Source organism: Mustela nivalis, assembly GCF_964662115.1.
Source record: "Mustela nivalis genome assembly, chromosome: 4".
Lineage (NCBI taxonomy): Eukaryota > Metazoa > Chordata > Mammalia > Carnivora > Mustelidae > Mustela > Mustela nivalis.
Window position 1 is genome coordinate 76,302,301 of NC_139023.1, and position 15,171 is coordinate 76,317,471.

The window sequence follows — 15,171 nt, forward strand, 5'->3', positions numbered from 1 at the left end:
TTCTGCTTGACATCTGGTTTCCCTTTGGCGACAGGGGAGACTGGGGCCACTCACCAATTACCTTTCTCATTTAAGTGATTGAGGTGGAGGATAGGGGTGGAAAAAGGGATCAGAGTTTGGAAATAAAGAAGGATGCACCTTGCCATAAAATAAGGTTTTGCAGTTATTATCAGGTTCAATGGTGTGATAGTATGTTGGGATTCAACTAAATTAATTTCCAATATTTTTAGCCAGCTCAAAGATCTTTATTAGGCAGCATGTTCATAATGATCAGCACTAACTCTTTCAGTCTTGAGGAGTCCTATTTAACAGCCACTTGTAGTTGGGGCTACTGGATTTGTGTGCTTTTGCCAGCTGGGATTTGCCTCATAGAATAGTAGCTTCTTTAAAGGAACAATTCTGAGGTACTTGTTGAGATATAATAATATCTCGAGTTTTCACCTTGGTTTAGTATAGGAGCTTGGGGACTTTTTCTGAAGAGTAGAAAGAGGTTTACTGCAAGACTTTGTATATATATTTCTTTGAATCAGTGATTTAGGTGGCCCACCTTCCTCAAAGCCTGTCAGGATAGTAAGAGCATGAATACTAGTCAATTACCATCTGTAGTTTCCCACAAGAGTTCTTCTGTCTCAGAAAAATCTGTTGGGCTAAAACTGCTTTCCAATAGTCAGTACCTACTGAAAAACAAAGAAACACAAATCTGGAGATCCTTTACTCTTATCTTCAAATGAGTAGAAGTTGGTATAATGGGGTACAAGAGCAGCTGAGGCAGGAGATGGCATGCAGTTGCCATTCTTCCTTAACAAGCCTTACGTATTCCAACCATCCTCATCTACCATGAGAATCAGCCAGACTTCTATTGATTTTCTTGTTAATGTCTGCAGTGCTCATGAGTGTCCTTCTTCTCACGTTCAGCAGAGGTACAAGTTTCTGCAACTGTTGTCTGAAAACTGTCAGAACAGTGTGCCCACCCTGGATTAATTTTAATATTAGTGGTTTCAAAGGGATGGACCTGAGGCTGACTACCAGATTAGTGAGGAAATCATCCCTGCAAGAAGCTAACAGTGAGGACACTATTTGGACAGCTGACTTTGTATCTATTTCCCTATTGTTATCCTGAAGCGGCCTGTCCAATTCCTTCTGATTAACAGCCAAGAAACTGAAGAATCATTTTTTTGTCCTGTAGATGATATTATTTGGTCAGTGTTTTCTGCTGTTGAAACTCATAGACTTACCTCAAATCCCATTAGCTTATTTGTGAGGCCTTAACCTTCCTTTCCATAAAGCTATGGCTATGTCAGTATTCCATCCTTATCACTACAACTGTCAAGATCTGTGAAGAGTCTGAGACTTCATCTTTATTTGTAAGTTTCAAGTTTAGCTTGCCACAGTTTTATGGATACTGGTAAAATAAACAATACTCCTGGGTGAGAGAAAGACTTTATTACTTATAATAATAACAGTAGCAAACATAGTAGTGAGGGGTGTGTGTGTGTGTGCATGTATGTGTGTGTGTGTAACAGTTCTGCAAGCCCAAATTCCCATATGGTATTATGTGAACATCTGAGTGCCACTGGCACCCACAGTGGGTTTCCTAAGAGGAGAGTAACCCAGTTCTTAGAAAACCTGAATATTTTATAAAGGAGAGGAAACATGCCTGTTCTGTGCTCCAAAGAGAGACAATATCTCTATCCTGCTAGGCTGTGAATAAACTTGCACTTTGCTTCAGAAAGAAATATTATCTCTATCTTTCAAAGCTGTTTGAAACATCGTTTAAACTATAGTGCCTTTATTGACAAACTGTGCAGAGATGTAAGAGATCTATGAATAGTAATTGTCTACCAACACTCAAAACATATGCTTTGAGAACCTATTGAATGCTAGCTCTTATTCGAGGCATTGAGAATATGGTGGTGACTTAGTCAGACACAATTTTTGCCTTCATGGAATTTACATTTTAGAGTATATGCTGTGTGTGTGCATTGGGGGGCAGTGACAAAAAATAAAAAATACCAAATGAGTCTGTGTAAGTTATGTATGTGGTAATGGAATTATTGAGGAGAATATCACATAGCAAGTAGCTAAATAGGACAGTTTTTAGGCCAGTTGATTAGTTCTGACAGTTTGACATAACAGCAAGTATCAGAAAATGCAGTAACACATCTAGGTAAGATCGCAGGAATTGCTACCTGAGGAAAAGATTTTGCTTTAAATACAGAAGTTTTTAGCAAACTGCTGGAAAGGGACTTTATAACTTGAAGACTTTTTTGAATATTTGAGTTTGCCAGTTGCAGCCAGAAACTGCGACCAGGCAGAAAAGTTACTGTATCATAAAATGTTTTTACCCAATTACAGAAATAGGCCTGGCATAGGGCAGGAGAGATGATAATCATGCACTCTAAACTGGTAACAGCCTGCTTACATTACTTAATATGGCACCCACTCAGGGATACACATGAAGGAGTGAAGGAGAATGAGAAGGGAAAATCAGCAACTAAAGATCAGTTCCTAGGGACCCTGTCGGTCCCGTAGCTTCTACTGCACTGACTTCCATAGATCTTAAATGCAGAAACCTTTGAGGTTAAGCCCATGGAAACTGGGATACTGTTTTCTAGGTGGAAATTTGACTAATTCTAAGGGCTGCGGTATAGATGAATCAAGACCAGAATGATGAGCAGGAAAGGTCTCTGTCCAGAGTAAATGACAGTTCCCCACAATAGGTGTCAGAAAATCTTCCTTGTGTGAATGACCAGTAATGACATGAACATCTCTATGGAAGATGCAAGTTCTTCCCTGGTATGAAGAGTAAGATAGTTGAAGTAAGATAGTTGAAGTTCAATCCCTCTCTCTGCATCAAGGTTAAAGCACAAAAGACTTTCCTTTGCAATGGCACATAGGTTCCATTTAGAAAAGAGAGTGGGACAAAGGGTATTTTCTGACCATTTCACTCCATCTGTTCTTCCTTAACTTTACTCCTGGTGAGATTGAGAAGATTTGGGCATAATGTTACAATGGATTGGTGTTATGAGAAGTGATCAGCACTGGTAGTAGAGAAGTTTGATTTTTTATAGAAAGGAATTCTGAAGAGTCTAAGAATGCAAAGTGAACAGTTTTCCAGGCTTTGGCAATGTGGTACAAATGTAAATGGAAGTCAGAGTTCTGAAGCAAAGAGAGAAGGTACAAGTGAAGTAGGGAAGGCACAGTGACAAAATTGAAGGGCTTTGGGCACCCACCTGAGGGCAGTCAGATTACAACTTTAACTGGTTTTCATCACCAGTTGTGCCTTAATAGCCATCATATTCTCAGTTTCTAGAACTGTTCTACCAGTAGTTAACCACCTCAGGGAATGATTCAAGACTTCAGAAAGTACTTTGGTCTAATTAGTATAAAAGATTTTTATTTTAAAATACATTTTTATATGCAATGTGGTTAATGATTTTGTTTCTTTACTTTGCATCTTTTCTGCTTCCTTTCTCTGTGACTCCATGACTTTCATATTACTTTCACATTATTTTTCTGAAATATTGTGTAAACATGTCACTTCCATCAGTTATTCCAAGAGTTCTCATTTAGAATGAAGGCTGTATCATAACTTAGCATGTGAGGCACTCTGGCTTATTGTCCCTTGTCTTTTCTTGCCTCAATTCCTGACATTTCCTTCTTCACACTTTATATTCCAGTAATATTATTGGATACCAGTTACTACTAACTTTACTTAGCCCTAAATTTTCCTGGAGTTCACAAAAGACACCCAAATCTTCTCTAGCACCATCTTCTCTGAAAAGGCTTTTTTAACCTTCATAGACAGAATTATTAAAATATCTTCTATACTACATTACATTTCTATCTTACCTATTTCAGATTATTGCTTTTACATTATTGTTTTTGTTTTTTGTTTTGTTTTGTTTTGTTTCCCCTAATAAGAGCTATAATACTTTTGTGGAAAACTGCTGTCTTTTTTTTTTTTTTAATGCTGTCTTATTCAGTTTTCTTGCAACAATACCTAATATCTGTACTAGTAAATGATATTTTGGATTGAACTGAACTTTTGATGGAGATCTACTAGTAATTAGACATTACTTATTGTGTGTGATGTTTTGAAATGCACATTTGGTGAAGGCTAACTCTGATATGTAAATTATATTCCTCATGTTAAAGAAGTTAACACTGCGTTTGGGTAAAAACATAGCAGAAAGCAATCAAATCTGAAAAAAGACCCTAATTGTCAAATGAAATTGAACCCAAATAATATGAAAGAGATAATATACTTTGGAGTAAATATTAAACATGGCACTTTCAAAGTATAATAAAAGAAATTTTTATTCATGATTACTTCAATTGAGACACTAAAGATCATTTTGAGCAAAAATAAGAAAATTTTTATCAGTAGTTGACTACATAAGAGTAATGATTCAAGTTGATATCAGAAACTAGTTTGGTCTAATTAGAACCACAGATTTTTATTTTAAAATGCATTTTCAAACTCACAGTAGCTATTTATTAATTTCCCCAAAATAAATATGAAAGTAAGCAATAACTTACATTGACATCTATATCAGTGAATAGAAACACAGACAGTTCTCCTGTCATTAAGGCAGAGAAGCCCTTAATTCCCGCTTAATTCTGTGAGCCACCCATGTAACAAATCTGTACATTGAAGAGACAATTGAGCTAAAAGAAACATAAGATAAGCAAAATTACAACTTACTTTGAAATGAGGCAAAATAGTGGCCCTTGACTGAAATATGTTCAGAGTAGTTAAGGAAATAAGAAGACATTCAAGTCAGCAATATACGTAGCTGTAACGATGAGCTAAGGAAAGCTTAAGACAATATCATACATGATAATTTAAAGTCAAGGTTTATCAAAGCCAGTGAACTCATGCCAAAATTAGTTTCATATATACAATGGATATGTTAAATAGATTATTTCAGAAAAGGAGATGTAATCAGTGCCAGTCAGCTGGACTACTGGGAGGAAAAAAAAATGGCACAAATGGAGCTGAAGGATGATAGAATTTGGATAATCAAAGAACCGCACATGTATGTACAACAAATGAAGTACTAGCCTGACAGAAGATACGTGTATTTATGATGGGGCTGATTTTTCAAAGTTTTGGAAGCCAGTTGTTATTTTTTACTAAAATCTTATGGAAGAAACTTTAACAAAATTAATTCTGGCAGCAAAATGAAAGATGGACTGGCATATAGGTAAAAGAAGATGAATGAATAAAACTCATGCAATAATACACAAGGAAATGAGATAAAGAAGTGCAACTGGAAAGGAAAAGCAGGGTAAATGGAAAGAGTACCCCACTTAAGAAATTAGTGAATGAACACGAGTGACAAAAGCAAAAGATAAAATTTAGACAATTAAAGGGAGGGAAGAATCATAGATGCTTAAGAGCACTTGCTTTGTTAAAATATATTAAAAAAAAACAGTATAAGGAGTAGAATAGATCGGAAGGAGCATGATTGGTGGTAATTTAACAAATTGAGATTTGTACCTCTGGCATATAAGTTAGAGTCAAAAAATATAGTACTAAATTCTGAATTTGGAAACTCTTTTTTTAATTTTTCACAATATGCTGGGTGAAGATCACACAAACTGAAATGGAAAAACCCATGAGTTCTTGAATATTCTGGTATCTTGCTATTCCTGAATTACTATTATACAAAGACCTAATGTGCTCTTAGGCATATTTCCTAGAAATAGTCTTGAGACAAAATTCTCGGGAAAAATATAGTTAGAAACTTTCTTTTAAAAAAATTGATAGTATTGAGTATGAAGAATTTTATTTACTTTAAACAATGCCAAAGTAGCATCTGAATTTTTAAAGCACATGCTGGAATGTTGCTGATATTCATTGATGTATCTACTATCTACATGACTGGTCTTTCTTCCTTCTTTCTTTCTTTCTTTTTTTAAAAATGTTTTACTTATTTGAGAAAGAGAGGGAGCATGAGCAGGAGGGAGGGGAAGGAAGAGAGGAAGAAGCAGACTCATCACTGAGCAGGGCACCTCATGTGGAACTCAATCCCAAGATCCTGGGATCATGACCTGAGCCAAAGGTAGATGCTTAACTGACTGAGCCTCCCACATGCCCATCTTTCTTCCTCTTTTAAATTGAAGCCTTGAAGATATGGCTGAAGAAAATATTATTTATTTGAACTAACGATTTTACAAGAGCAACAGATAACAATAAACTTCACAAACAGAAGCCATTAATCAGGATTAATTTTGGTGGAATCACAGACCCATTATTCAATTTTAGATATGCTAAAAGCAATTTGAATTTTATAATGAGAATCATACTCTGGTTTTAATTTTGTTGTTGTTGTTGTTTTAATGTACTATGAATTGCTAGAGTATCATTATATTATGAAGGAGAAATGTACTTTTTCTTGTTCTTACATTAGAAAAGATGCCACTATGGGGACTCACTAATTTAACTCTAAACCTTGTTATTTAGCATAGTTCACAGAGCAGCAGAATTTGCATCACTCAGGAGCTTTTTAGAAATGGAATTTCCAGTCCATTTCAAGGTTCTGAATCAGAATCTGCTTTCAGATAAAATCCCCAGGTGATTCCTATGTCCATTAAAGTTTGAAAAGCCTTATGTAATTAGCTTTATATAAACTAATCCCCCCAATTCCACTTTGCTTGTAACAATCCTTAAGATGAGTTATGATACACATTTTAAGGTTTTATGAGAACAATGTTAAGAAATTTATTTAATGGTAGGGGAAATAAAATCATTATTACTGACTGTCAGATCCTGTTAGACATTTCCAAATCTATTAGTTCATTAAATCCTTACAATATTCTCTGAGGTAAGCAACACTATCTGCATGTCCCTGGGCATGAAAAACAGCCTCTGGCCAAATACCGCATCTATTCCATCGTCAATAAATTGAATAAACATTGAACAGCCCATTTCTGAAAGACCCTCGGTTAGGCCTAGAAATAAAATGGGCATGGCCTCTACTGTCACGGAATTACACGGGCAGTGTTAGGTTTCTAAGAGGGAAATCAAAACGTTCCTAAATTACTTAGGGAAAACGTCTATTTGGAAAGAGTATTTAAAACTGATTTCTGAGACGTACATTTTTTGGAAAGGTGGGCCTGAAAAAAATAAGTCAGTCTATCATGGATTTTAGTAAGGGGAGCCAAGCAGTAAGTTGAGGCTGGAACTTGGCAGGAATACTGCAGAACTTTGTAGCACAAGGTGAGGATGTTGGGCCTCATCCACGAGTCCAAGGAAGCCATTGGAGGATGATAAGCAAGAAGTGACAAGCCCTGATGCACGTTTGGAAAAGATCCTCCGGTGAGACCGGTGCAAATCCCTGCAGGCGGGTGGGTTTATTAGGGCCACTCCCCTAGTCAGCCTTTCTCCACCCAAGTCACCGCCTCCTGCTTCTCCGCGCAACTGTCTGAGGGAGGTGGGAAATGTGTGAGAGGGGCGGGGGGAAGAACATTCTCAAAAAATATTAAAAAGAAAACATCCCACTTGGCCGCGGGTGCGCGGGAAGTTCCGCGCGCGAGTTCCGGGTTTCCCGCCAGCCGCCAGCCCGCCCCCCGCCGGCCGCAGCCCGGGTGAGCCCCCAGCCCCAGCTCGGCCGCAGCCTGCTGGGCCGCGCGTCCGTGGGTCCGTCCGCTTCCCCCTTCCCCCCACTCGTCCATCCCCAGGCGCCGCGCCGGGTCGGCCCTGCGGAGAGTGGCCGGGGTTTGCCAGGGCGCCCGCGGCCCGCGTTGGCCCCGGCGGCGCCTTGGCCGCGGCGCTCGCAGAACTCGGCCCCCGGCGGGTTCGGGTCTCGCCGGGGCCCTGCGCCCTCCGCCCCCGCGGCGCGGCCGGAGCAGCCGCCTCTAACGCCACTTGTGGAGTTCTTCCCCCGGCGGCTGTAACTTTACACCAGCCGGAGAGAGGCCTATTTTTATTCAGAAACCGGCAACCAGGGCGCCCGTAGAGAACGCTCAGATGGAGGGCCAGCCCACCCCTTGAAGATTGCTCACAGATCCATGGGGAAGGAACGTCTTGCCCTGCTAGCCTTTCTGTGCGATTTCAGAATTCTGCTGCTCTCGTACAGCTAGAGCCGAATTGGTTGCTGGCGGGGGCGGGGAGGTTTTTGATGAGGCTGTTGCCTAACCTGCTGGAGCTGTCCCTGAACCCCACCTCTAGGCCTCTAAGCCCTGATCCTCAGGCCACCACGCGTGAGCCCGGCGCGGACCGTGGCCTGGTCACCTTGCTGCTGGAATCGTTCCAAGCGCGGCTCGGGACAGGCTCACGTGGGGAGGAGCAAAGAGATGAACGTAGCAGCCAAGTACCGCCAGGCCTCCCTGTATGTGGGTGATCTCAATGCAGATGTCACCGAGGACCTGCTGTTCACAAAGTTCAGCGCCGTGGGGCCTGTGCTGTCCATCCGCATCTGCAGGGACCTGGTCACCCGCCGCTCGCTGGGCTATGCCTACGTGAACTTCCTGAAGCTGGCTGATGCCCAGAAGGCCCTGGACACAATGAACTTTGACATGATAAAAGGCAAACCCATCCGTCTCATGTGGTCTCAACGTGATGCCTACTTAAGGAAATCTGGCATTGGGAACGTGTTCATCAAGAATCTAGACAAATCTATTGATAACAAAACCCTTTATGAACATTTTTCAGCTTTTGGGAAGATCCTGTCCTCCAAAGTGATGACTGATGATCAAGGCTCTAGGGGTTATGCATTTGTGCACTTTCAGAACCAGGTCGCAGCTGACAGGGCCATCGAGGAGATGAATGGGGCCCTGCTTAAGGACTGCAGGCTGTTTGTTGGCCGATTCAAAAACCGTAAAGATCGGGAAGCTGAGCTCCAAAACAAGGTCAATGAATTCACCAATGTTTACATCAAAAACTTTGGCGATGACATGGATGATGAGAGACTGAAGGAAGTTTTTGGTAAATACGGCAAAACCCTGAGTGTTAAGGTGATGACAGATTCCAGTGGGAAATCCAAAGGCTTTGGCTTTGTGAGTTTTGATAGCCATGAGGCTGCCAAAAAAGCTGTTGAAGAAATGAATGGAAAGGACATAAACGGACAGCTGCTTTTTGTAGGCCGGGCGCAAAAGAAATCAGAGCGGCAGGCTGAGTTGAAGCAAATGTTTGAGCAGCTGAAACAGGAAAGATTTCGGAGAAGCCGGGGCATGAAGCTCTACATTAAGAACCTCGATGATACCATCGATGATGAAAAACTGTGGAGGGAATTTTCTTCATTTGGATCAATTAGCAGAGTCAAGATAATGCGGGAAGAAGGGCGAAGCAAAGGGTTTGGGTTGATCTGCTTCTCTTCTCCTGAGGAGGCCACTAAAGCAATGGCTGAGATGAATGGGCGAATCTTGGGCTCCAAGCCACTCTACATTGCCCTGGCCCACAGGCCCTAGGAGAGAAAACTTACTGCACCAGCCAGTGTTTGCAGCAGGCGTTGGAATGATAGTGATCTCTGCCTGAATTATGCTGAGAAAATTCCAAACCCCAGCTGATGGCCACTTAATTTAGTAAACTTTGTGATAAAAGGTTTTGTATTCGAAGCTATTTTTTTCTTGTGTGGAAAAAATAAATGAATCTTGGAAGCTTGATTCATTTTACAGAGGCACATCTTCTAATTACAATATTGTGTATTTCTCTGATTTTGATTCAGTATCAGTAGCAATAAGTGTAATTAGATATATTTTTATTACATTTTGAGCCGCATGAAGTGAGGTAATTATTTGGGTTTATTCATATTTTCTTTCTTATTTTAGTAATGTTGCTATCTTTAATTTCTTCTATGAAAATATGCTAAAAATAGTTCTTATAACTAAGAATCACAAAGTAATTTATTTTCATAAACAAATTCTCTAATTTCTCATCTAAGCTTTTTAAAGAAACCAAAGGTTTAAGAATGGCTAGTATAAATTCAACATCTAATTTCCATTTTGAATTAATGTTTAAAGTAGTGGGAAATAGTTGAATTTCTTTTGAAGTTATATCCTGACATGGTTGTTTTCTGATGGCTGAAATTAATGATGGAGATTTTTAATGTTGCCTACAAACCTGATTTATAGGGCATTTAGCTCTTCTTTCCATTGGTAGACTATATATAATTCATGTGCTTGCTAATTATCAAAATTGGGACTTGAGTAGTAAAACTTTAATGTCTATATTCCTTAAGCTTTAAACTTTTGTCAATTAAGGTGAGAAAAGTTGGCTTGGTCTTAATTCTCTTCATACCTATCAGGTTAGTATTATGCCTTAAGTTTTTACCAGACACCAATATTATAAAAGTCATATATAGAGAATATAGAAATTCTGTTTAACAACTCTTTTTCAAGCTCTATTTTATATTTTTTGATGTCATGATACGATCTCAGGGTTGAGAAAGGTATGTTTCTTTATTTTTATGAACTCATGTCTCTTTTTATTAGAACATGAGAGAAACATAACCCATTAAGATTCGGTTTTAACCTCAATTTGTCAGAAGCTCACTAATTTTCTGGTAAATTGAAATCACATTAATTTGCCTGTTTTCTAGAATAATTTTTAGTCCCATTTCCAGACCTTTCTTTCTCTTACCCTTGATCTGTGTTACTTGATTCACTATGTGCTATTTTAAATCCACCTTGGAAACAGAGACAAGAGTTATTTATTAACATTTAAATAATTACTTTTAAAATTCTGTTTTACCAATGGTGTCTGGAATAGCTTTGTTCTTCTTATTGCTATTCTATTTTATTTATTTATTTTTTTACTCTGCTTAGAGGTTTCCTGCAACCATATATTCAAAGCTTGTTTCTTATATTACCAGTACAAAAGATATATTAAAAGATTGTCTTTGGCAATAGTTTAGCTATGAAAGAATAAGAAAATCTGTTTCTATTTATTTTTGTATATACTATATGTTTGTTCGTGGCACATTTTCTAAATTAAAAGTCTCTTATAGATATTGAAAAACTTAACAGCAACATAAAATACTATTATGCAGACAAATCTTCTGTTAAAACTTGTTGCATATCCTCCCAATTTTTTATACATATACACATAGATAATTTAACAAAATAGAATTATTATAACCTTATTTCAAATTACTTGTTTAATTTTACAATATGCCATAGTCAACTTCCAGATCCACAAAAAATTATTTGCATTATAATTTTAATGAGTTTTAGCCCTTCAATGTTTGTACTAAATATAATGAATTTTCTCTTGATACAGATAAAGGTTATTAGATTGTTCCCTACCCCCATCCTTGCAAATTTATCTATGCTTACAGATATCCAATAATTTTCTTAAGAAAATGTGTAATTCTTTGGAATTAATGTTGAAAAGGGCTAGTAATTTAAAATAATTTTTGATAAATATTTCCCAAATGCTCTCCAGAAAACTTGTGCCATTTACAATTCCACTATCAGTGTGGAGGACTGTCCATTTTCCTATACTCCAAGATCAGGAGATTTTGTTTAAGTTGTCCGCTAATTCAAAATGATATGTAAAGCAAAATATTTCATGGTTACTTTTTTTTATTACTACAAAAGTTAAATAGCATTTCTTGTATTTGTTGGCCACCTGTGTTTTCATATTTGTGAACTGATGAACTGATGTTTCATGATCTTCGTCTGTTTTCCTTTTGGGTTTTTTATTTGTATGGATTTGTTACATTTCTTTACATGTTAAGAATAGAAGTTTAGACTTTTTTCCCCCAATATCTCACTTTGTTTATAGTTTTGAGGGTCATTTCAAAGTCAATTTTAAACTCAGAATTTTCAGGCTTTTACTTATATGGCTTTGATGTTGTGATTCAAAATACTTCGCACAACTCAAATACACACACAATCTGTATCGTCTTCTGTTACATTCAGAGTTTTATAGTTTCAATAATTTCTAAGTGAAACTTTTGTCTGTGGAGTATCTTATCACAGCCTATAGTAAATCTTGTAAAAGTATCTTGCTTTTCAAGCTTTATTAATATGTTTTGTAAATACCTACCTACCATGAGAATCTATGTGAGACTCATATGCCAACTTGAATTTGTTGGGCCTCTGAATCACTGTGTTGAGAAGTATTTACCTCAAAAGCAGAAAGTTCTTAAGAAGACTGAGCAGGAAGACTGGGAAGTGTAGTAGGTATGTCAAGCCTTGACATCTCTTTCTGGATAATCCAGTCTATCAAAGTGTTTAAATATTTGAACAATATTTCATAATGCTGGTAAATGGATTGTTAAGATAGTATCAGGGAACTGAGATCTCTGCTATGTGCACAAAGAATTAATAGACATTATATCAGATGTCTAGATGAATTGTAGCTGTAGCTTCATTACACAATATTCTGTAATTTTTGTAGAAATTGCTTATTTTTAATATCTGTTGTAAGAAATGAAAAAGTCAGTTTACAAAAATACATAATCCTGTGGATTTTCTTGATTCATTTATTTGAATTTTGCTCATTTTCAATTTTGTGTGTGTGATGATATCAAGTCATCCTAGTTGGGAAGAGAGGTTCATTCTTTGAAGAAAATTTAATCTTATACCCAAGTACCTTGATAAGAAGACTCTTTACTTTTCTGACAAGCATTCCAGTAAGACCTTATTTACATAGGTGCCTTGAACCATTGCTTCTATTCTTGCCTTCCTCTACTAACAAACATTACCAAGTTTGTTGTGGATGCCTGCTGGCATTCACTGCCAATTCAATAAAAGTGCCTTCTAACATTTATTTAAAAATACCAAATTTCTAAATATTTTTAAATTTTTAAATGAAAATCTTCAGTTAGTAAAGATAAACATTTTAAAGTGGTTTAGAATTGGTAATTTCATGTTCTTAATATTTTTTTAAATTTATTTTTTATTTTCAGCATAACAGTATTCATTATTTTTGCACCACACCCAGTTGAGAAAAGATCAAATAAGGTTTAATCTTTTCAATGGTAAAGACATGTCTAAAAATGATTTTTTATTAAATTTTTAAATATTTCTAATTTTCTAAAGGTCAGTTTGTTGTAGAAGTAAACTGAAAACAACTTGCATTTTCAAATGAAGAGATTCATATTTCATGTTTTAAAACACCAACTTCCTTATGAACTAAAATATCTATTACAGTAACTCATAATTATGGGACCATGATTTTAAAAAACCATTACTATAGATCAAGTTTTCATGAGGAATAATTGACTATTTTTTAAAAGAGTTTATTTATTTATTTGACAAAAGAGAGAGAATACAAGCAGGGGGAGCAGGAGAGGGAGAAGAAGGCTTCCTGCTACGCCCAACACAGTGCTCAATCCCAGAACCCTGAGATCATGACCTAAGCCCAAGGCAGAATGCCCAACTGACTGAGCCACCCAGGTGCCTCAAAATTGACTATTTTTAAAACACTTCTGCATTTAATTGTTAAAGTAAAATTCAGCTAACATGTTGAGGATTTAGAATTCGCTTCCTTGTATTTGGAAAATATGCCTCCTAATGTAATTTTTTTTTTTTAAGTAGATAAAACAGTAGATAAAAAAGATTTTTTCAATCTACATTTTAAAGAGTAGAACAGGGACGCCTGGGTGGCTCAGCTGGTTAAGCAGCTGCCTTCGGCTCAGGTCATGATCCCAGCATCCTGGGATCCAGTCCCACATCGGGCTCCTTGCTCAGCAAGGAACCTGCTTCTCCCTCTGCCTACCACTCTGTCTGCTTTTGCTCACTCTCACTCCTCTCTCTCTCTGACAAATAAATAAATAAAATCTTTAAAAAAAAAATCTTTAAAGAGTAGAACAAATTAAATATCATCATGATATCTTTGGCTAACAAAAAATTCAAATTCACACTAGAAAAGGAAATTTTATCTAACAAAATATTCAGAGTTTAAATACCTTCAGGCATAGTACATTAAGACTTCTGTACCATTTTGGAGTGTCTTGACTTTCCCCTCCCCACCCCCCATATCTCAGTTTTATTATTATGCAAGTGACAAGACAGCTGTAGGAATTCTGTCATCATACAGAGACACAGCATTCAGAAGGTGATATCTTTCCTAGAAACCTTTTAACAACTTTCTGCCTCAGTTCTTATTGTCCATTATTGATATTAAACAAGATCTGCTACTAGAATCAAAGAAGTAATCAACTCTCTAAGTTCTGTGCAGAATGCACTTACGACAGGAAGATAGAAGAGTAGAAATGGATACAAGAGTATGCATCCACTAAACCCTGGATATTTTTTACTTACATCTAATTTTGAATATCAGTACTTACTTGATATTTCTTTTTTCTTTTCACTTTTGCCTCCAAATAATTCTTAAAATTCCATTTTCTCCCTACAAATAGTTTCGACATGAATCAAAAAGGTGATTTTTTTTCTACCTCAGATTGTACAATCTTAAGGGACAAATTATGCAATGTATTTTGTATAAGATTAAATTCATTTTTGTTTGGTAACAGGACTTGTATTTTTATATATCATACTCTATTAGATTTAAATTAAGCATCTGCTGAAAATTCTAACTGAAAAGGTTAGATTCAATTTAGTCACCCAAATGGGTTTCCACCAAAAATAATTGTCAACAGATTACCAAAGGTTTCTTACAGTAACATTTGAAAATAAATCTATATTTAATAGGTACTGGTTTCTTGAGTTTTACTATAAGGTACTCTAAGCTAAGTATGTTTTCATACATGCTAACATTTTAGAATCATACCACCAAGACAGGCATACCTCATTTTATTGTGCTTCACAGATAACTGTGGGTTTTTTTTTACAAAATCAAGGGTCGTGACAACTCTGCATCAAGCAAGTCTACTGGACCACTTTTTCTAAGGATCTACTTACTTGGTATCTCTGTGTCATGTTTTGGTAATTCTTTCAATACTTCAAACTCATTCATTATTATTATATTTGATATGGTGATCTGTGATCACTGTTTATGACTTGCTAAAAACTCTGGTGGTGGTTAGCATTTTTTTTTTTAACAATAAAGTGTTTTTAAATTAAGGTATGTACATTGCATTTAGATATGATACTATTGCATACTTAGTAGACTTCTATAATATAGGCATAAATTTTATATGCACTGGAAAACCAAAAAGAATCATCTGACTCACTTTATTGTGACATCCACTTTATTGCAGTGGTCTGGAACCAAACCCACAATATATCTGAGGTATTCCTATATTACCAACT

The 15,171-nt window shown here is 36.9% G+C and overlaps 1 protein-coding gene across 1 annotated transcript; it reads left to right on the forward strand.

Annotated features, from left to right (window-relative positions):
- The first annotated feature begins 7,470 nt into the window (after positions 1–7,470).
- PABPC4L (poly(A) binding protein cytoplasmic 4 like) lies at positions 7,471–12,414 on the forward strand. Its single transcript, XM_082728224.1, has one exon. The coding sequence runs from the start codon at positions 8,305–8,307 to the stop codon at positions 9,415–9,417; it is 1,113 nt and encodes a 370-aa protein (XP_082584350.1). The 5' UTR covers positions 7,471–8,304; the 3' UTR covers positions 9,418–12,414.
- The last annotated feature ends 2,757 nt before the right edge of the window (positions 12,415–15,171 follow it).